The sequence below is a fragment of the Juglans regia genome, chromosome 1, assembly GCF_001411555.2.
Source record: "Juglans regia cultivar Chandler chromosome 1, Walnut 2.0, whole genome shotgun sequence".
Classification (NCBI taxonomy): domain Eukaryota; kingdom Viridiplantae; phylum Streptophyta; class Magnoliopsida; order Fagales; family Juglandaceae; genus Juglans; species Juglans regia.
The window spans coordinates 34204476-34229270 of NC_049901.1; the positions used below are offsets into that span (position 1 = coordinate 34204476).

Sequence of the window (24795 nt, forward strand, 5' to 3'; positions counted from 1 at the left end):
GAGAGACTAGAGATATATGTGGTTGTCATTGTTTCTAAATTTAAAAATACTAAAAAATAGAGTAATGTTACGTACAGTTATAAAATGCATAAGTGTTATATAATCGTTTTAAAAAAGAGTATGGTCTATTATTAAAAAATTAATTTTTTTTTTTCATATAAACATTATATTTACTTATTTTTATAAAAAAAAAATATACGATATTTATACATTTCGTAAATATTAATTATATGTAATATCCATATTGGACCAAGGTTTGTGAAGGAACAGTGGTGTGGATTTGAAAGGGACTGTTTGTTATGCAAAAGTGATGTTCTCAGAGTGGGCAGAAGTGGAGCACAGTTGCTTGGTGTGTGCATCGTATCATCTTTTTCAGCAATTGTTGGGAGGATAGATATGTACTTTTCAAAGATTTTTATATATAATTAATTAGAAACTAAAATGCACCATTAGTGTTCTGTGGAAACTTTTTTAATCTATTTTTGAAGAGTATGGGGTTGGTCCATCAAGATGACTAGAGAAAGAAAGCATCAAAGCATCAGTGCATCGCTAACAAAAAGTTAATATGCATGTAGTTTATGATTACATCTAAGGATTAGTTGTACGCAAAGAAAAAATAAATAAATTTAATAAATATAAAAGCAAAAGTAATTTTAGATACTCTTACTATGCACAAGTCTCACATATTCTCATTATAAAAAGTAGAGTTTATTATTAAACAAAATAATTTTTTTTTTATATAATTCATAAAATTTTTCATTTTTCAAAATAAATATATAGCACTTACTTTTGACTGTACAAATTATTTTCAAAAACAAGTATACAAGTTAAAAGAAAATTATATTTAGAGTAATAAATAATAATTAATAGGAGAAAAGAGAAGCAACAAGAAGTCGCTTTGGCCGAGTGGTTAAGGCGTGTGCCTGCTAAGTACATGGGGTTTCCCCGCGAGAGTTCGAATCTCTCAGGCGACGACTTTGGGTTTTTTATTTTTCATTTTCGTTTATGTTTTCAGTACACATTGTTGTGTCTAATGAGAATTGGAAAGGCCCAAGAAGAAAGTAGGACCAGGCTCCACCATTATATGTTTTAGGGAATTGGGCTCATATCTTAACTTTTAACTTGGAATCAAAGCAGTCGAGTCATTGGGAAGGCCACTGATTTCAGGTCAGGCAGAGAGAATGCACAACGATGTTCTTCAACCACCATGACATTGATCTAAGAAAGGATATCTGACCACTTGTCCTAACCGATGATTACAAACTCCAATCAGCCTTAATCTGCCATCCATGACTGTTTGCGCTCCACTTCGGATTATTGGCTGGAGACAAATGGATTTTTAAGATGGATCAATCGATGATGAACGGGTTACATAAAACGATTCGAGGGTTGAGTCTTTAAGACAAATTACGAAAGGAATTGCACATGGGGAGGGTTACTTGACAAGCTTTGATAGTTTTTTAAGGGGATCAAGCAAAAGCCCCATTGTCGTTCAATGGATTCTGATTCGTACTGCGAGTTCAGAACCAATTCCCCACACGCTAAAATTCAAACATGGGATGGCAAATAAAACAACTCAAAACTCGGTCGGAAAATTCGATAAAGGAAAAAAAAGAAAAGAAAAAGGATTCACTAACAAGATAAACCAAGGACTAGAAATTTAGTTTTGCGGTCAATAGATCAGTAGAGTGACATTTTGAGCTTGCCGAATCCTTTGCCTTTACATACACAAAACCATATACGAGAAATTCAGACAGTGAGGCAGAGCTATATAATGCTAAACGCAATTGAAGGATTCAAATGGTGCACCTGATATGCGACCAATCAAACTCAAAACAGTTATACCACCCCATATGATTCTTGAAGTTAAGATAAATCCAGTGAAATTTACGTAAAAGAAATATGGAAATAGACAACGAAAAGTTTCGTAGCATTGCTATATCAGCAGCAGCAGAAATGAGTAGTCCATTGGCACAACTGGATGAAGATTCTAGTGACCATACTTCTGAAACTCCCATTCGCTGTTATCTGCATAAGCAATAAGAAAACCAAACCAGAAAGGAAATGAGTAGAGTACTTCCAACGATACAAAGAGATAATTGAAGAGAACAGAATGCAGAGGGTGTTCAGCACAGAGCTTACCTAATGGACATACTTGACGGGTCTTGAGCCATCGGCTGATGCAGTGGAAATGAAAGGCATGGTTACAAACCCCTAAAATAAAAATCAGCCTTTCAGCAAAAGAGATCTTACACGGGAGTGCAAGAAAATGACAATAATCAGCTAGATTTCCTTCTCAAATATTGAGATAATGATAACAAAGGTGAGTGCACAACCATATAAAGAAGCTCGTAAGAGATGCATGTCATTACCTACACCTTATGCAAGCATGAATTACTTAATAAAAAAATAAACATCCTCACAACTCAAGTTGGATAACACTAGAAAGCCCAAAGAGATAAATAGGAAAGGGGGTTAGATTGCCCCTAAAAAAGAATCCTTGAGGTTCCCACTACCCTATCACGGTCGACTATTCTTAATTCTTTACTCTCTTATGAAATCAACCAACTACCCTGGCATAAAGGCTGTACAAAAATCACAGATTTGAAAGTGTAGGAACTTTTAGTAGGAGATCTGAGGAGTGTGGATTACTATCAACAATATGCAGTTTGCCCATGCAGCGTTATCTAACAACAATAATGTGTGATTCGTAACACCATTCCAGAAGTGGGCCATAATAACATGTCAAAGCAAATGTGATTAGCAGATTCATGTATACAATGATGATGGTTCAAGTTTAAAGGAATTTACAACTTCAGAATAGTGCTATTTATTGCTTTTACCATGTTTTGTTTTCAAGAGTATGATAAACTTTATCAAAAAGAAGGAGATATTATCCCACTATACAGAAGTATACATGAACTCACTCAACCGACAAATGGGAAAGCGCTAGGCCTGCAACCCGATTAAAAAAACACTGATTTACACCCGACCCGGTAGCATAAAGGCGCGAACTCGACCCGAATAAGCTGGGTCTTGTTCGGGTCGGATCGGTTTTTAGGTATATAATCTGCCTATTACGTTCTGTTTCTCTCTCATGTACCTTCTTCCACCTCACCTTCTGCCCCGAATCTCCTTTCCTTTCTCATCCTTCATTCTTCTCCCAAAAGTGAAAATCACCCACAATTGAACTATGTCGTTTAACTAGCCGTAGGAGGAGGACGATGAGGCCGCGTTGGAGCAGACCCTTTTGGTGATCCAGGAGGTGGCCATCTACAAGATCTGGTCGGGTTGCCTTCGGATCGTTTCCTGCAAGGCTCGCTGCGAGAGCACCGTCGAGAGCATCCTCAACTCGTCACGCTACTCCGTCCTCAAGATCAAGGATGGCCGGGGTAAGAGCCTTCCTGGGTCTCGGTTTCTTCCCCCCTTAAGGATTTCAGTCGAGTGAACCTTTTTTTAATTTTTTTCAACTCTGGTCTAGAGCTTCTTCAATAGTGCCGAAGTGGGTTGAAGGAATTTTTTGGTCAAAACTCAAGGTTGCGGCAAAGTGGGTTGCTGGAAGGATTTTTCTGGTTGTAGAGGCAAGGTCTGCTGCGGAGGGATTTTTTTTTTTTGTCTGTCTAAGGTTTCAGGATTTCATCTCTTTCACTATAGTATGATGCAGTTCAAAATTTCTGTTGAATATAAACAAAGTAATTGTTGTTAAAAAATTCAGGTTTTTCCTTTTTCTTAGATCTGTATGCTACTTTGTATGTACCTCCGTTGAAATTCAGCTTTTACTAGTGTTGATCGGTTTCGACGGATTGCATTGTTTCAAACCCGGTGTTAAATTTTGACCCGATGAACCCGTCTTTGTTCGGGTTGGACAAATCGGTTGTCTCGGACAGATCGGATCCCCGCCCTTTATGCATAGGCCTAGAAAGCGCTATAAATTCCTGATAACTAGAAATAGAAAACGGAGCACCATAATGGCCTTTTGTCCACAGATACAAGGTGTTAAAACAAAAAACTTTAGCTCCAACACTGATCTTTCGCTAACCTCAAAGCTACACCGGTTTCTTTCTCTCCATATGCATCATAGCACACACAATTGGATCATCTTGCACAATGAAACAAACTGATGGTGGCTAAACTACCTATTGCAACATGTTCATAACTCCACCTTTGAAGTCATCACCCACTTAATCTCAAAGAGATCAAAGAACGTGGTCCATAAAATGCTAGCAATCTCAAAATGTAAAATTAGTGATCCCCGGTCTCCGCATTTCTTCTACACATGCAACATCGGTTGACCACTATCATGCCCCTCCACTTAACGTTATCCAGCGTAAATATTTTCCCAAGAGCTGCTGTTGTCCACATGAAGCAAGCCACCTTTGGATGAACCATATTCTTCCAAATAAACTTCCATAGGAAAGGTTCCTTGGCATGATTACATAGCACCTTAAGACTTCACTTCAAAGACACGTCTCCTAGATGGGGTCCAAAGAAACTTATCAACACCATTTTGTTTCACCCTAAATGCAATACAACTTTGTCATAGAGTTATGAGAAAAGGTCAACCTCCCGATCATTAGCCTCCCTAGTGAATATGACACCTCATTGAGCTGTATCATGCTGAGAATGTTTGAGGACTGCCACATATGCCTCCCCCTTCATTCAAGAGAGATTCTATAAGAATTGGAAAAGTGCTTCTCAAGGATTGATCCCCACACCAAACATCATGAAAAAAGCAAATCTTGAGCCATCCCCCACCATAAATCTAGTATATACCAGGAGAAATCACCGCAACCCTTCTAATGTCAGTCTCAGAAATATTATGTCCACCATTATCGATTTGGAATCATTTTTAACAAGAAAATTAGAATAATAGAGCCATTGTGTTGAATGGATTGAACAGCTTATATCAAAATCCACATGGACAGGGCTTATTTTACAGAAAAGGAAATATAAACAGTTGTGGCGAAGTTTTCATTCATCCAATATTCTACACTATAATATAATTGTCACAAAAGTTTCAGATATATATTAAACATTTTACAGTTCTATTAAATAAGCAGTATAGTTAAAGGACTATTTAAATTCACGTTGATATAAATACATGCTAGTTCCCAAAATTCAATCAAATCAAAGTAAATGAAGCCAACAATTACTATCCTAATAAACATGGCAAACCAAAATTACACAATAATTCACCTTCCCTTACTGCACACTTCATTTAAAGCTCAGCAAGTAAAATAGAAGACTTCAGTCACAAACTCTAAATAGAAATCGGAACTGTTCCAACTTCCTACACAACTGTATTTGTGACACCACATCGCGCCAAATACAAAGATATAGACACCCGAAAAGGTATTGTCAGCGAAGTTTAAGGGAATAGAAAGCATACCCCAAGCAACTGTACATTCCTCGCTAGTGGCACTAGCCTGGTTAGCTTGGCACTCAATGCCTACTCACCAAAGCACAGCAGAAAAATTATATACCGCAAAACCGAGATATAATAAACAAACAACGATTACCCAAAAAGCCTACATGATTTAAACGAATATTAAAAAGAATAAAAACTCACATAGATCCATGATATGGTTTCTGCAAATGGCACAGTTATCAACCACGATATCTGCACGCATCAACCGACATTGCATTACTCGAAGATCAATTATCAAATCCCACAAAATACAAATCCTAGATATGTAAACCAACTGCCATACATAAAACTAGATATGAAAACCAATTGCCATACATAAAAAAGAGATAAACAGTACAAAACTACAAGAAAGCAATCAGAGAGAAACTAGGGCTAGGGTTTGGAAAAAGTTACCCCAGGCCCAAAGAGCGACGGCATTCCACTTCTTGATCTCTAAGCGTTTGTTCTTTTTGGTGGAGGAGGAAGGGACGGAGCTGCTCGAGGGCTCGCCAGCGGGGACCATGGGCACGTCGGAGTCCAAGGTCGCCATGGCTTCGGAGACAGGGGGATTGCTCGGTGTTTGGAATTTGTGCTAACGGGGCAAAAATGAGAAAATGTCAGCCCCTGATACTAATATATAAGCTGGGCTTTGATACCTCTGTTTCAAATTTGGCCCATGGGTCTCGTCAGCCCATGGAAACTGAGAAAATAATTTAAGCTATTATAGAGAGTGTTTTTTATTTTTCTCTCTCTCTTTAAAAGTAACAGTGTGCCTTCGAAAGTAATTTTCTTTAGCCTTCGAAAGTTTGAATTTTCTTTAGTTATTTTATCTTTGATGAAAAAGTAATTGTCACAAAAGTAATTAAATATAGAAACGGGGGCTTTCACGTGATTTCCAAGAGCACACTCACATAGAAAGAGAAAGGGACCTTTTTGTCTGATCACATGACTGATCATGATCAAGTAATTAATTATGTCAAGTCTCATAAATAATTTTATCTTGGAGGTGGACGTTCCATGCATGAATGCTATCCCACTTATAAATAATTTTATCTACTATTCAACAATTTAGACTTGTACTATCATATATAAAAGCATCTCTATTGGCTTGATCAAAATTTAATGATAGTTAAACTTTAGATAATATGTGTCAAAAAATCACCACATTAAATTAGGTATTGTTGTGAAATTTTAGACTTTAACTACAATAATTCTTTAAATTTGTAGGTAAACAGTAGGTTAGCCAAATATTAAAATATTCAATTCTCACTTATCTCATAAAATATGTAGGTATTTTTTGTAATTAAGAAATTGGGTTCGATTTATTATTATTAAATATAAAATGTGATAAAAATAAATTAATTAGTTAATATTAATTAGAATATTAATAATTAAGTTAATTATAATGATAAGTTAATTATAATATAATAATTATTAATATTAATATTTAATATTTAATAAATGAGATAAACATTAATATTAATTTAATTAGAATATAATTATTGTTAATATTAAATTGGTAGAATTATAAAATGTGATATAAATAAATTAAATAAAAAATTATTAAAGTAATAATATTTTATTATTATATAGAGAGTAAATGGCTAATCCAATGTGGAGATTGAATTTAAATGGAATAGATAAATGCAAAAAAATATAATATTGGCTGAATTTTAAAGTGCAGTCGCTTTGAAAAAGAGTGTGGTCTACTATTAAAAAAAATATATATTTTTTTTATGTAGATATCGTATATATTTATTTTTTTCAAAGTGATTGTGCGACATTTACGCATTCACAATTACAACTATCATTTCTTTTTTTTTAATGGCCATCATCTAATTTAGAATCGGCCACACTTGCATTAATACCATTAATTTGAACACAAGAAAACTAGTCTCCATAATTTTAGAGTCAATATTTACTAGATCTACTAAGTTCTAATACTATTGAGTCATCGTGTATTAAATAATCAAAAGCTCTTGTGTGGACGTACGTTTATGAGCATTTAGCTTAAGGGAGACTGTAGAGATCACTTCACTTATAGCATTGCAAATTATTTGAATTTTAATTTGCTGTATATAAACGTTCATAAAAGATCTAGCACTGGCATTGCATTTACATTATGATGAGAGGTACTCTTCGATTAGTCCGTGTATATCTCTCATCATTCACGTCAATTCTTAATGAATTTATTTTCCACATGATCAGTCTACATTTACATGTATCATGATTGAGATCGAGCCTAGCTAGCCTGATGTCTCATGCGGCCGTGATGCGCGAAATGTGAATACTATTTAATGCTCATCATGTATCCCTAGCCTGCTGCACCTTATACACTACAAAAAAAAATGATCTTATTCGATCAATTATTTTCAGTAAAATATTTATTTTCAGTTAAAATGAATATATTTTTATTATAAATAATCATTTTTTGTTGTAAAACAATTATCACAAATACATATTTTTCTTATAGTGTTAATTATGGTGGATATTGTAAATGGATCTTATCTAAAATCAATGTGAATGTATTTTGTCAAAGGTAGCTTGTTTTCAGAGAATAAACACGTTTAATTAATTTAAAACAAATAATTTCAGATTACAGAAAATCTCAAAGCTATATTCTTAAAATGTTGTAATTAACTGAACTTGGACTAGAGGGAATTGGTCTCATTTGGTTACACAAATGAGAAGAGATGATAAATATGTAAATAATAGTGAGAGATTTCGTGAATATATAGTATTAGTGATTAAGGCCTTGTTTGTTTTTCAAAAACATCTCATCTCATCTCATCTCATCTCACCTGATCATTACAACTTTCTCAAATCCCCACACAAAATAAAATAAACAATTCAACTTTTTCAAATCACAAAACAACAATAATATTAAAAAATATATTCTAATAATATTTTATTCAACTTTTTAACTTTAATCTCAACTCATCTCATCTCATCTCATCTCATCTCTGAAAACAAACGAGCCCATAATTTGAGTTAAGATGTTTTATGAGATTTTGAAAAATGAGAGAGAAAAAGTTGAATAAAAAAATTATAAAGTTAAAAGACGGTTAGAATATTATAATTTTCTAATATTTTATTTGTTTTTGGATTTACAAAAGTTGAATTATTTTTTTTATTTTATTTGAAAGTTTTCAAAAGTTATAATGATTAGATAATGATCAAATGAAAATGTTGAAGATTTAAAATTGAAAAATATTTGTATTTGAATGGTATTTGAATGTTGAGTTGAGATGAAATGAATGTTTAATATTTTAACACGAACATTAATAATTGGATCTTCGATTTTTTATGATCCATGATAATAAAATAATAACAGTTAAGAGACGTACATTTCTCAATTACATTCGATGAAAAATCTTACATGACTATGAGAGAAGGATCATCCTAACAACTTTACCTTCGAGTGTCTCCTGATGGCTAGATGCATAATGATGTTGTAGGTGAGAATACTTAACCTCTCAATACTATTCATAGACTTCTGGCCATCAAGAAATCTAGAGACTTTGTGTCCCACTGTGATTATATATAGAGTTAATCTTATCTCATTAGATTTAATCTTTATCCCATTGTGACTTATCAATTGAGTGATAAATATTGAGATATTCTAAACCTATCAGGATATGCATGGGTGTGTGACACATAGAGTTTAAATAAAACTCTTACATTCTCCCACTTGGCCTATACACTCATAAAATTGTATTTTACGTTCATGAGTTTATTACAGGAAATTAACTATACTGCGCAAATTCATTTATAAAAAATTTTCATAACTCAAAATACACTACATGAGTTCTGTAACATCAATATCAAACTAGCTACCAATGCGAGCCATGGTGGTCCTCTGTTATGTGATCAACAAATTCTCTTCTATGTTCCACAACACTAGTAATTTAACTCAACACGATCTTTAATTAAGACAATTAAGACTAACACTGTAATGCCTTGGGTTCTAATTCATGTTTATTGTAGACATTATCTTGTCGTTATTCATCCACACTATTTAATATACATATAAAGTGGAATAAGAAGAAAATAGAAACAACCAGAATAGATATCTTTCAATGTCCATAACAAAATACTCAGCATATCAATTATCTCTTTAACATGTTCACATCATGAATATAAGCATATGACTCATCTTTTCAACATTTCATTTAAAGTATAATCATTAACATACTATTGTTATGGACATATTTGTTTCTGTAGTTTCTCTTTAATATTTAGGTATTTAAACTTTCATGAAATACTTACCATTCGGAGAAACTATTCTAAAGAATTCTTGCAATACTTTCTTAACCGCTTGACTATAAGTCGACAATTCCAAAGTCACTTGAAAATAATATACATTTATTTAAAGAATCTAAAAGAAAAAGAGATGCAATTTAAGTCTACAACTATAAAAATTCTTAGAAAAGCATTAATGGTTTTTAATAAACAGACAAATATTATTTCACATCCTAAATTAATACACAGAATGAGGTGATAGCTGTAGAATTAAATGTTTTTTCCAAAGTCACTCAAAAATAATATACATTTATTTAAAGAATCTAAAAGAAAAAGAGATGTAATTTAAACTATGAAAATTCTTAGAAAAGCATTAATGGTTTTTAATACAGAGACAAATATTACTTCACATCCTAAGTTAATACACAGACAATCATGTGATAATTGTAGATTTAATGGTTTTTCCAAAGTCACTAAAAAATAATATATATATTTATTTAAAGAATCTAAAACAAAAGAGATGTAATTTAAGTCTACAACTATAAAAAATTTAGAAAGGCATTAATGATTTTTAATACACAGACAAATATTACTTCATATCCTAAATTAATTCATGACAGACAATCATGTGACAATTGTAGATTTAATCGCTTTTCCAAAGTCACTTAAAAATAATCGCTTTTCCAAAGTCATGTGACATAATTACATCCGTCATTTGTGGCTTAAAAGAAATGTTGTATATAATTATTGCCCAAATATAGACTTATTTGAGCAGTAAGACGAGATGAAAATTTTGTGAATAGTAATAAGATAGCTTGTAAATAGTAGTGAGGTAATTCGAGTTGAATATTTTTTGAGTTTTGGGAAATAAGAGAGAAAAAGTTGAATAAAAAATATTATAAAGTTAAAATATTATAATAATATAGTTTTATAATATTATTTTTGTTTGAAAATTTGAAAAAGTTGGAATTATTTTTTATTTTTTATTTAAAAGTTTGAAAAGTTGTAATTATTAATTTGAAGAAATTGTAATGATTAGTTTAAAAATTTTGTATTTGATTATGTTTTGGAATAAGATGGGATGAGATAAAATGAAATCACATAAGAATTTTATATCTAATCTAAGGCCCCAAACCTACTTGTGCGCGTAAACAGTAAAATTTTGAAATCACGTAAAAGCTCCTGTAATTTTAGCATAAGTGTTAACTATAAAGCTCATTTGGTAAATAACTATAAAATGCTTAGTCAATGTAGAATTGGATAGATGCTTTATTCCTCAAAAATAAGTTTTGGTTAGTTAAACCAAAGGATAAAAACATTATAAATCTTAGAGGATATTCAATTAGAATGTGATGCCCTTCTGTTTTTATTGCTCTTCAAGTTTTTTGAAGATGGATGCATAAAATATTTAAAGACCTTAACGATATTTTTAAGTTTACAATGACGTTATTATTGCATGGTTCTTTAAAGCAATACAAGAACATAAAAAACACCTCAATTGTTTGTGAGAAAGGTTCCAAAAGAATGGAAATTTCCATTCTTTTGCATTGTGCAATACAAGAACTAATGGGATGTTGATTTGTTATATACATTGTGCAAAATATTAAGTTGTAATGTTATAATCGATGCTATATATTTTTCCAAACTTGAAAACATGAAAATAGAGTAATTTAAATCATAAAAATATAGTAATTTTCAGTTCATATCCTAATATCTTGATTTTTATATGTTATATTATATGTTAGCTTATATATGGATTGCTTCGAAAATGACACTCATACGAATTTAAGAGATAATGAGACTGCTACTCCTTTGGAAAACCGATCACAAATGTCTTCAAATATTAATTTGTCTAGTGACACAAGTCTCCCAATCCCTCCTCGTAAAATGAGGGCAAATAAGGACCCCTCAGCAGTGTGAGACCATTTCACTAAAATAGATGGATGCTCTTTAAATGACCAAAAAGTGAAATGTAATTATTGTCACAAGATTTACTCTTGTCATCCCAAAAGACATGGTATATCAAGTATGCTACATTATCTTGGTACTTGTAAGCAACATCCTCATAGAATTAGACATACGGATCAACAGACTATGAGTTCTAAGGGAGCTCTTGAGGGAATTGGAGATAGTGATGTCAATAACTCGACAAATGCACATAAATTTGATTCAGAAAATGTACGAATGACAATTGCTGAAATGATAATTTGTGATGAGCTTCCATTTAGGATAGTAGAAACCCAGGGATTTAGGAAAGTATGTAGATCACTTGAACCAAGGTTTCAAGTGCCATCTCGAACTATTGTGGCGAGAAACTGTATTAAACTATTTAAAATGGAGAATGAGAAGTTAAAGAAAATATTTAAGACGGTTGGGCGGGTTAGTTTAACCACTGACACATGGACGTCGATTCAAAACTTAAATTATATGTCTTACTGCACATTTTATCGACTCTGAATGGAAACTACACAAAAGAATTCTAAACTTTTGCATGATCCCTAATCACAAAGGAGAAACTATTGGAAAATATGTAGACTAACTTGATGATATTTATTGCTGTTGTTCTTGATCCAAGATGCAAATTTAATCTTTTACATTTTTTGTTCAAAAAAATATATAGTGGTAATTTAGTCGAAGAAATGATGGCAAAAATGAAACAATTGATGATTGACATTTACAGAGAATATAGTGTTGTGTATGGGAGTTCGAGTGGAGTTTCCTATTATGAGCCTCCTTCCTCAGTTGATCCTAGTATGATTGATTCTGATTCTCAACAGAGTTTTTGGGTTGAGTATGAGTAATAAATAATTGAATCTAATTTGATGAACAAATCAGAGATCGATTAGTACTTGGAATATGGTTGTGAGACACGAGCTCCAAGTTTTGATATTTTAGATTGGTGGAAGATCAATGAAGTAAAGTATCCTATTTTGGCAAGAGTTGCACGGGATGTGATGGTCATTCCCGTTTCTACTGTTTCTTCTGAGTCAGCCTTCAGTATAGGGGGGTGGGTGCTGGACCTATTTTGTAGTTCACTATCTCCAAGAACAGTCGAAGCACTCGTTTGTATACAAAATTGGTTGAGGGATCCAATACCCATTGATCTTCGTGCCTCCTTAGATAATATTGAAAGCTTTGAGGCGAAATTGGATAATAAAATTATTTCTTATTTACATATTTATTAAACTTTTTCATAATGTTTGTTTTTATATCATTTAATAATTATCATGTTTTTTTTAGAGTTTGATCCAAAATCAAGTTTTACTTACGTTGATGAGGAGTAACTCAAGGCTTATGATTTACATGACGGTATGTTTTTCATTTTCACTCTTTTGTTAGAGAAACTAAACCACTTTGTGTTGACTTGGATTATTTGATGTGCTATTATTGATTTGGTGTTAGACTTTTTCATAATAGCAGATATAGAGGAAGAGATGGGAAGCTGCTCTTATTTGATTATTGGATGCTCCTCAATCTTTTATCAGTTAATGTTCATATTTTTGTGATTTAGATAGTTTTTGTAATAGATGGCTCATGTACATTTTTTTTTATTAGTTCTAATGAAGGGGCTGTATGGATAAAGTCCATCCAAGGGCTTTTATGTCAATATTGTTTTTTGGAAGAATTAATATTCTAGTTCTTTTGGTTTTTTTTTTTTCATCTGGTTTATGTTAATATTTTTTTGATGTCTTTTGAGATCTTAGTGAACCTGTTTTGCATGCTATATTCCATCCATTAAGCTGTAACTTAAAACAGGGCACCAACATTGATATAAAAAAAAACCGAAGATCCGACCCGACCCGCACAGTGCCGAGTTGGGTCGGATTGGGTTGGCGCGCAAACAGTATTGGGTTAGGTTAGATCGGGCCCAAACCCGATTGGATGGCATCGGGTTGCAGCCCTAAATGGAATGATCATTTCCTAAAGAAATCTAGGAAGAAAAGAATCCATAGAATCTTAAATAATAAATTATATCTAAAATAAAAGGATAATACAAATTATCTTTTTAAGAACTCTTCATTACGGATGAATTATATAAAGAGGTTCTCTTAAAATGAAATTCCTCTTTTTTAACAAATAGATATTTTAATAAAAAAGATTTCATATTAATTAAAATAATTTTGAAGTCCTACTATAAGGTCATTTTCCGAAATAGAATATAAAGCTATTCTCAAAATGGATTCTTATGGGAATATGTGTTAAGGTCATGACTACTAGAAAAAGTTCTAGGCACCCCGCCCCGCCCAGCACCATGCGGGGGTTTAGTGGTTTTCCCCCGGCCTCGGTACCGGGGGGCGGGGGAAAAAATTCAATCCACCCCGCCCCCTGCTTAAGCACTACATTGTGTTTAAAAATATTTTTGTTGGTTTAAAAATATTTTTTTAGATCAAAATAATAATATAATTTAAATAATAAATTAAAATTTATAATTATAAAAAAAAACTTAAACTCATTAGAGTTAGATTTTTGATTGATTTGGCCTCCTAGACCAACCTTTATATAGGAGGCCAAGGCAATACAATAGTCATCCTTAAACAATGTGGGACTTAGTAGATTATATTGCCTTGACTTCCTATATAAAGGTTGGCCTAGGAGGTCAAAACAATCCAATGATTTGAATATAATTTTAAGTCTTTAATAAATTGTATATATCTATATATAATATATTTATATATATATATATATATAAATAAATAAAAATTTATATGTGGAGCATGGGCGGGGGCGGGGCAGGGCCCCGCTAGGGTCATCTCGCCCCCCGCCCCTGCATGGGCGAAGTGGGGTAGCCCGCCCGCCCATATGGAGGCGGGGCGGAAATGAGGCGGGATAGCGGGGGTGGGGCCCCGTTGCCCACCCCTAAGATACCCCGCTCCGCCCATGCAGGGGCGGGGAGGAAACGAGGCGGGGTAGCGGGGACGGGGCCCCACTGCCCACCCCTAAGAAAAACCATCACACTCATGAACATTATCATGTAAAAGGAATATTGTTTCTAAATAAACAAAATTATACCATATTGGAAAAAAGAAAAAAACTCCAAACAATGAAATTAGCAAAAGCTATGTTTTTAATTCGTGTAATTTTCTATTTATTTTTCATGTTTTACTTTTGAATTTATATTTTTCTGACATGACATGTTGACAAGGTAGATTTTAATTAGGTTTTAAAACTAAGTGCGCATTTTATTATATAAGACCTGACTTGGATAATGAATTTAGATGAGATGAGATAAGATTAAAGTTAAAAATTAAAAATTGAATAAAATATTATTAAAATATAATTTTTAATATAATTTTTATTTTAAGATTTAAAAAAGTTAAATTGTTTATAGTATTTTTTTTGAACGTTTGAAAAATTATAATGATTAGATCAGATAATATGAAATGAGATGGAATGAGAATGTTTCACTAAACAAACTAGGCCCACTGTTTGGATTGAAGACTGTTTTACTGTACGAGATATCACCTCTCAATCTAAACAAATTAAAATGATAGTTGCAGTTGGGCTTAATGAATTCTTTAAGTATATATTCAAGTATTTTAATGTTTAATATTTTAATTTCCCCGCATTTGGGTGCACTAGAAAACCTTTAGGCTCGGTTTGGGTGCTAGATTAAAAATATAATAAATAATTTAATTTTTTTAAATTTTAAAATAATAATAATATTAAAAAATAATATTATAATAATATTTTATTCAATTTTCAACTTTAATTTCAATTCACTATCCAAACCTAACTTAATCTTTTAGTCTGGAATAAAATTTAGTTCATATACTAGAATAATCAATGAATGCTTGCATATATGTTTTTAATAAATATTTGTGTAATTAGATTTAAATACTTGAGTACTGATTACGGCCATAACAAACATTATTCTCGATAATAAGGCTCGACAGCAGAAGCTTAAATATTATTTTTAAACTTAAGCACTTAAATCATGTGGAGAAAGAAAATAAACCTTAAAAGACATCATTTAAGTATGGCTACATGAAGACTACGTTGTGAATGTGCATTAAGACTTATTTTATCCAAATATCTCACCCACTTTCGATTGTAAGGTTCTAATAAGAACTTTAGAGGATATTGATCAAATTCCCGTGATCTAATTAGTTGCCTTGCTTTTCATAGTGAGCTGGAATAATTTTAGAGCATCTTGATCAATCTCTATCTGAAACGTGGCTCTATTAATTCTCATTATATAAATATATATATATTTATTTTAGGTTTTATATATAGTTTTCGGATATTTATTTGACCACTCATGTCTCATAACAATCTACTAACATAATTAGTTTAATATGTTGGAATATTAGGTCTTGATATATTTGATTTTATTATTAAAGAAGATAATCGTTTGATAATCATGCCTTTTACTTTGTTTTAATGGCCTTTTTTTCTTAATTTCAAGTGTTCTTCAATCATGTTAGAATCAATCCATGCATGCCAGTCATTTGTTTTTCTTCTAATTTGTTTGGGTAAAATTTATTTTCTCAACACAGTTGATCTAGATATGGATGCTATATCTATTGTGGACAATCGTCAACAAGGGGATGCTATAGTTCCTACATCTACACCAACATCTAATCCTGGTGGGGGTAGTTCCACCCCTGGACCTAGTGGGGGTACCCCACATTAACAACAGTTATTTTTTTGTACAAGTAGTCGAGTTTTAATAGATATAAAAGATGAGGATATGTTTAATGAGGAGGAGGAGATGCATATTGATATCGATCGGACTCCACAACCTAGTAAAAAAAGGTCGTGGATGTAGAAACATTTCACCAAAATTCCCGGTGATCATGATAACCCATAGGCTCGATGTCACCATTGTGGACAACTTTGTGGTTGTCATTCAAATAAACAAGGCACCTCTTTATTAATAGACCATCTTAATGATTACCAACTGTATAAGATACACAAGGGGTTAGTGGGTACTGATAAGACCAAGCTCAGTTATGAAATTTCTACGGCCACTGATGGTATGCAACTTCAGAAATTATCAATTCCTCAATACATGGAGAAGATATTGAAGGATTTGCATGAAGAGATGATCATCTGTGATGAGATGCCTTTCATCACAATTGACCAAAAAGGCTTTCGTAAATTTGTACACACACTTAAGCCACGATTTCTCATGGCTTCACGATGTACGATGATGTGATACTGTTTGAATAGACATCTCATGAAGAAGGCGGAGATGAAGGAGAATTTTACTACAACTGACCAGGGAGTGTCATTTATAACGGATACATGGACGTCCATACAGAATGTCAGCTACATGTGTATCGCAACCCACTTTATTGATAGTGATGAGACGTTACACAAGCAGATTATTGGTTTCAAAGAAATTATTGATCACAAGGGTTTATCCATTGGGGTGGAAATAGATGACTGTATAAAGGATCGGGGGATCATAAAAGTGCTTTGTATCATAGTTGATAATGCCAGTGACAATGACACCGCAATTGATTGGTTTAGGCAGAATACATAGGTAAAAGAGGATATCATTCGTGAGCACAAGTTCATCCATGTTTGATATTATCCTCATATCATCAATCTCATAGTTATTGAAGGGTTGAAGGATGTTGATGATTCAATTATTAAAGTCTGTAACCTTGTGAGATATGTGAATGTTTCATCCCAAATGCTTGCCAAGTTTAAGGCAATAGCCGAACAGCTTGAGATCTTAACATCTAGTATGTTGAATTTGGACTATCCAACTCGATGAAACTCTATATACATGATATTGGATGTGGCACAAAAGTACCAAAGAGTGTTCGAGTAGATGAAGGTAGAGGATGAGGACTTGAGGTATGCTTTGCTGGAGTTCTTATGGGGAGAAGGGGGCTCGATGTGCCGGACATATTTGATTGAGCCAATGTAAGATAATTTGTTAAATTTTTTAGGTTATTTTATGAAATAACTCTACATATATCTGGTACCAAATATACTAGGTTATTTTATGAAATAACTCTACAGATATCTGGTACCAAATATACAACTACGAACATGTACTTTGACGAGCTTTCAGGGCTTTATGACTACTTGCAACAGAATTGTGTTGACATTGTGGAATTGTTGAACGCTATAGCTATGAGGATGAAATTTAAATATAATAAATATTAGAAGAATGTTGAGAAGATAAATATAATTATTCAGATGGTGATTCCTCACCATGCTTGTGTGTGTGTGTGTGTATTAAACTAAAAGGGTGATTCCTCACCATATTTTATGAACTCATGTGTAATTCCTAGCTAAGGCATGAATAAATGTGCCCTTCACTATTTTATGAACTCGTGTATATGCCCTACCTATGGCTTCATTCTTGAAATCAAAGACTTTGGTGCAAAGTTAAGACCATAAGGGATGCCTGAGGAGCAAGAGCTATGTGGCTCCCCGTTCCTCATGAATTCTTGGTTCCATGGATGATGGTCAATCAGTCAACACCCAAGAGAAAATTGAAATAGGTGTGTAATTTTCCAGATGGAAGTACACGTGTAAGATGTTTAACTTATGAAATCATAACAGAATTTAAGCAAAACACTTTACGGTAATAACGTTAACAATTAAGTACCAGAATACTAAACTTTATGAAAAAAGCGCTTATCGCCCTGCATTAAAACCTCAAAATATTACATCATCCAAAATACTTAAGGTTAGTCTCCATAAGATGGCGGATTGAGTACAAATAATCGCCAGACTTAATACTATAGGTCCTAATAGAAGGCACAATATATCTATGACAGGTACTAGTATTGAGGCAAGTACTAGTATCCATGATTAGGACTCGGGCGGAATTGACTCTTATTCCTCGGGCGTCATGTCGGAGTCTGAACCTACGCCATGGCTATCATGCCGGGAGTCCAAGATCCCTAGAACGAAACTATAGGTAGGTTAGGTGGTTATGACAAGACTGCTAATGAGAGATAATGCTATTGAAGATGCTATGAAAAATTTTCATTAAAAAACTACACGGACACTTATATGTGAGGAAAGGAATCACCCTCACTCATAGAGCTTTGTGCATCCCTTAAACATGGCGATGAATCACCCTCACCCTCACTCTAATAGCTTTGTGCATCCCTTAAACATGGCGATGAATCACCCTCTAACTAACATGTATATACATAAGCGTGGTAATGAATTACCCTTTCGAAACATTGCCCTTTCTCTATCCAAAATACATAAAACACATTAATAATATTATGGCGATGAATCATCCATCCCTAATATAAGCATAAAACCTATAAAAACCAGTATTCGGTCTATTTCGTCCTAGTAACATTCTTACACCAGAAATGTGCTTATTATATAGATATTCACCACACAGGCAAGTATTCACCACATAGGCACACACACAAGCAAGTATTCACCACATAAGCACCACATAGATATTTGCCACACATGCATACATTTGCCATACTCACCATACAGGCAGGTATTCATCAGACATACTTCTGACATAGAGATATTGTTGCACTGAGTATGCTTCTACTTGACCAACCAACTTGAGGACACCACCATGTCATACACTAGGGGATCCCACATCCCTACTATCAGGTGTGGCCAAATACGACATCGTTCCACCCTAATCCCATAAGACATTCTTTTTCTCATGTGATGTACATGAGAATATTTTTCGGAATGGTTCAGGGAATCCTCCATCCCATCCCATGAATATAGACTCACGATAGCGACTTCACACAGAGACAAACATTCTTACATCGAGATAAAGGGTTTCCACACAAGGTCTCAGAGTTATGTATTGAAAACAGTTAAAACATTGAAAATCAGTGAATAAATATAGATATAAACATAATAATTGAAATACTTATTCATGCTTGTAGAGTGTGGGAGAAGTTGCAGAGATAATGCAATGTCTCTTACACAAAACATTCACCCCACACTACCTAGCGTTGTCTTAGAATCTAACCTACCTTCCTATATCGGAAATTCTTTCATTAACACTCCACTCCTTGCTTTACTAAGCAGTTGATTTCAGAAACTCTTTGATGAATACAATCTTTGGTGAATCTTCATCCTTGCTCTCATCTTACTCGTCATGTTCCGACATCCTGCTCTTCCCTTCTCTCTAAGCTACACTCGTGCTGGTGTGATCTAACATTTCAAATATTAGATTCCTAGCCCTTCGAGCACTCTCCTCGCCTCGATGACATTCCTCATCCACCCGTCATTGTTCAACCTCACTTCTCTCCTCCGAGCCCTTTTGGCAGTTCTTTTCTCCTGCACCATTTCGTCTTCCAAGGGTTGCTGATTTTTAGTGGAAAATTAAGGAGAATGGTGACCTATTTATAGTCATTTCCTTTGTTGTATACTGTTTATCTTATCCCTATCTCGTGCGTTATAGCTCATAATTATGGCTTGAATAAATATGGAAACTGCTCCAGCTTGACATGCTCGCTTTATCATGTAAACTCCTTGTTTCTCACATCTCCCCACTGGATCATTACCAAGGGTACGATCTTAGATCTCAATCTCTACTCCTTCCTATCTATGATACGTACCGACCTTTCTTTGTACGTAAGATCCAGTTGTAACTGAACTAGATTTGGTTCAATTACCTGTGGTTGTTAGTTCCCAAAACTTCTCCTAAGTGAGAAAATGTGAAACACATTGTGAATACCTTCGTACTTCATCACCTTGTAAGGTCCAATATATCTTGGACTTTGCTTTCCTTTTAGCTCAAATCTTAAAGTACATCCAATCGCCGTCTTTGAAGGTTAACTCTCTCATCTTATTGTTGGCTTAACTCTTCTGTTTACTTTGGGTTGTAGCTACTCTTGCCCATATGAGTTTGACTTGTTTCGTCATCTCCTGAATAATATCTGGACCGAGTAATTGGGTCTTTCCTACTTCATCCCAACAGATGGGTGACCAGCCCGCACTTCAGTCCATAAAGTGCCTCTTAAAGGGGTCATCTGGATAGTTGCCTGTTAGTTATTATTATATGCAAATTCATTAAGTGAGAGGTGCTGCTCCCAGGGTCCTTTAAAATCTAATATACATGACCTTAACATGTCCTCCAATGTTTGAATGGTCCTTTCGAATTTTCGATCTGTCTGAGGGTAGTAGGCACTGCTAAACTTCAGTTTTGTGGTCAATTGAGATCCCTTTCCACCCCTCGAACAACAAGATCCTATCCTTTCGTGGTCAGCCCAGTTCAAATTGTCACACTAAGATAAAGGGCTCCCATAAAGGGTTTCAAAGTCATGTATTGAAAACAGTTAAAATATTGAAAACATTAAAAATTATTTTTTTTTTATAACCAAAAAGCAGTGAGTTAACATAGATATAAAAATAATGATTTAAATATTTATTCATGCTTGTAGAATGGGGGAGAAGTTAAAGAGATACTGCAATGCCTCTTACAAACAAAATTCACCCCACATTACCCAACACAGTCTTAGAAGCTAACATACCTTCCTACATTGGATGTTTTTATGTTGCCTCTCTACTTGCTTTCCGAAGCAGTTGACTTCGTGAGCTCTTTGGTGAATATAGTCTTAAAAGTGAGATCTCTTCCCATGTTTGATCCTTTATATAGAGTGAGATTGTTAGATGTCCTTTTTGACGGATCTTTGACTCTAAATCTATGATAAGTATTTTCTTTAATCATTCTCTATCACACCGCAGGATGACAACAACAAACTGCCAAGCATGGTCCACACGCTTGGTCCTCTAACTTTCCTTGAGTGTGGCTTAGGTTGTATTGTTGCATCAGACGATGTGACTCATCAAGCCTTCACCTTTCATTACCGAACCACTCTGGATGTCACACTTCAGATCGAGTATGACCTTCTGCGTATGGAACTATCACCTTTTCGAGCCCTTGCGTGTTATCTCAAAAAGTTCTCTTGTCTGGATTGGTCAGTCCTTGATTGTTACTCATCCTAGGCAAGTAATCCTATCTCTCCTTGGGCGAGTAACTCTTGTCTCGTCTGAGTTCGCCTACCCCTTCAGCTCCTCGTTCTTTACATAGTAGGCAACTTTTCTAACTTTCCTACCATGGTCAAGACACTTATCTCCACCTCTTTCTAGGACATGTCACCTAGACATCCTATCAACTCCCAGAATGGTTTGTCCCCTTTTTGCTTCAAGCTTCCTCACAAGCCGACCCCACCTGAACCTTAAAAATTAAGGTCTATCTCTATTGTAGGGGTCATGTACTAGTTTGAGTTGTACTTAGTCTTTAGAAAAAGGGCGACCATTGTATTCGATCAACCACTTAATAGGCAATGGACGCATAATTTTGGGTTGCATGTAACTAAGGATTATTATTGATAATAAATGATAGTGAAATTGTTTATAAATGTGTTTTAGACTATGGTACTGCAAGGTCTAGCTACCGACTACACTTTTATCTTTTCTGCTATGATCTTATATTCGTATCCTACACGTGCACTTCCATTCGGATGAGACAGGCCTGACTTGATCAAACCTTGGGTGTTGACCACTTGGCTGACACCCTTGGTATTGCGAAACCTTGCCTAAACTTTTACACGAGGGATGAGGGCCACAAAATCCAAACTCCAACCCCGACTTCGACTAGCCCATAATCCAATCCGACTCTGACTACGTTAAAAAAGATCGAAGTCAATGCGGAGTCAGATTTATGGTAAAAGACTTCACTTTTCCATGCTAAAAATGAAGTTTTACAAAAATAAAAGTAAATAATTTATTTTTATTTCCAATATCTTGGCTCGATCTCATTCCTAGTTTGATCACTTTCTCTCACCAAACCGAGAAATTTTCCAAAAACCCATTCAAATCATGTGTGTAGCCATTTGACTGGGTGTCGTAGAATAGAAATAGATCTAAGTCTCACAAACACATGCATCCTCAAAATAGCAACGACAATGATGAGAGAAAGAAACTTACCGAGAGGGGAGATGCCGATGACTAAAGGCTAAGGACGACTTGGCCAAGGTGGAAGAGGGGAGGTGCAAGTGTGTAGAGGGACGAAAGGAGGAGAGAGAGAGGTCTGAGGTTGCGACTTGCCGAGGTCTTAGAGTTAGAACCTATGGTTACAAAACTCTAAACGGCGCCGTTTGGATGAGGGAAAACAAAACCATTTTACATGAAACAGACTAGGGCACTGCGAGGTTTAACAAAACATTAAGTTTAATTGTTAATATTGATTATTAATAATTACTAATTGACAGTAGTATAGTATAAGTATATTGTTTTATAATATTGAATTTAACTATATAAGTTCTAGATTTTTTTTATATGAGTATATACAGTGAATATATGTACATATTTTTCTAATCTATTTATATATACTAATATTGGAGTCGGGGTTGGTCAGAAAAAAAAAACTCCAACTTCGAAAAAAAAAAAAACAATTCCAACGATTCAGAGTTGGATTTTCAAAGTTTTCCACCACCCTAAATGGAAGGCCCCACACGATCCGTATATAGAGAAGATTATGTAATTTTTTAAATTTTCTTCCTTAGATCAAGATTCATCATTCATCAGTTTGAAGAAAATTGATCGAGTATGGATTTTGTATTATTTCTAGTAGGGGTGCTACCCACCCCCTACGGGGCGGGGCCACCCCTTCCCCGTCCCCCACCCGGGCATGGGCGGGGGTGGAGAATTTTTCCACAGACCCCACCCCCATCCATGGGGGGCGGGATACTCCGTTCGCTTGCCGGGGTGCAGGGGTGGACCTCCATCTGTCCGCCCCTACTAGGCCTTCGGCCCAATTCAATTCTCTGGGCCTAAATGGCCCAGAATCTATTTTTGTGCCACTTTGAGCTCATAATCCATTTTTTTGCTCAGAATTTAACTAAAAAAAATAAATATATTTAAAAGTTCAAAACAAAAAAAGCATAAAGATAGAACTATTAACTATATACTAAATTTCAGCTATTAACTAATTAAGTAATAATCATTACTAAGGCTCTAAGCTATTACGATTTACAATTATACAAATTAAGAGAACTAATAAACTATTACAAATATTATAAACTCCTCTAGAAATATTAAATATTACAAATTGTACTATTAACTATTGTAACAACATTACACTTAATTGTAAATTAATAAAATCATAACTTTTCAATTTGGTCAATTTGGGGTGACACTGTGGCAGTAAATTCACTGAGCAGTGAGTTCACTGATTGGTGAGTTGTGTCGACTGCTGTGAGACTGAAAATCAAGACCATAAAAGTTAATAAGTTATAAAATCTGAAATATTAATAAATTAAAAATAAAACAAATTATAATTATAAAGTTATAAAAATGAAACAAAAATTTAAAATATTAAAATACAAAATATTAAAAGTACTAACCAAGATGAGATTGAGATTGGGCCATTGGAATTTGGGATGAACATGAGTCAGATGAACATAAATCGGTCATTGGGATTCAACATATGTATATTGAGAATATAAAAGCTAAAAAACATGCAAGCTAAAATATTATATAAAATTATAAATGTAAAAAATAATTAAGGGACAAATTGTGCAAATCATGTCAATGGTAGGTCTAATACAAAGTCATACTATATCAGAGGTAGCCGTAGACGTCATCTCATGTATCATTATAACAATTAAATTTGAAGTGAAATTAATAAATACCAATTAAATGAAAATAAATTAATTAATAAGAAATTAGAAAATGAAATTAAAATAAACACAAGATCCAGGCTGATCACCACCCTCCTTCTCGACGTCAGCCTCCTCATACTCAAGAACATCTGAAACATGAATTGGAGTTCCCTTGATTCAATTCTGCGTGCAAATCAAAGCCTCCACAGTGGTAGGAGCTAATGAACTTCAAAATGAATCCAATACACGTCCTTCGGTGGTAAAGGCCGACTCTAAGGCTACAGTATTAACAGGGAAGGCCAAAAGACTGTGGGTTGTCTCTCTAAGGATGTGATACTTTATGGCATTCACCTTCCACCAACTTAATATATCAAAGTCTCGTGAAAATAGTAGAAGCTCCGCTGCTAAGTATCTGTCTATCTCTGACATAGACTCTACAAAATTTCGGATGAAAGGGGTTTGCTCAAACCTCTCACCCCAATCCAATCTATGTCTTTTCCTAACGGACTCAACCTCAGCTTCTGGAACTTGTTGGGGGGTAGGTGTAGGTGCCACAATATTACCACCCCGCAG

The 24795-nt window shown here is 34.2% G+C and overlaps 1 protein-coding gene and 1 non-coding gene across 2 annotated transcripts; one reads left to right on the plus strand and one right to left on the minus strand.

The window, feature by feature from the left end:
* Nucleotides 1–892: 892 nt before the first annotated feature.
* TRNAS-GCU lies at nt 893–974 on the plus strand. Its single transcript has one exon. It is a non-coding gene; the product is annotated as a tRNA-Ser (tRNA).
* Nucleotides 975–1650: 676 nt separating this feature from the next.
* On the minus strand, nt 1651–6015 carry LOC109009026 (RING-box protein 1a-like). The gene is made up of 5 exons (XM_018989351.2): nt 5822–6015; nt 5570–5620; nt 5390–5449; nt 2143–2214; nt 1651–2028 (listed from the first exon to the last, which is right to left on the minus strand). The coding sequence occupies exons 1-5, from the start codon at nt 5955–5957 to the stop codon at nt 1991–1993; spliced, it is 357 nt and encodes a 118-aa protein (XP_018844896.1). The 5' UTR covers nt 5958–6015; the 3' UTR covers nt 1651–1990.
* Between the last annotated feature and the right edge of the window lie 18780 nt (nt 6016–24795).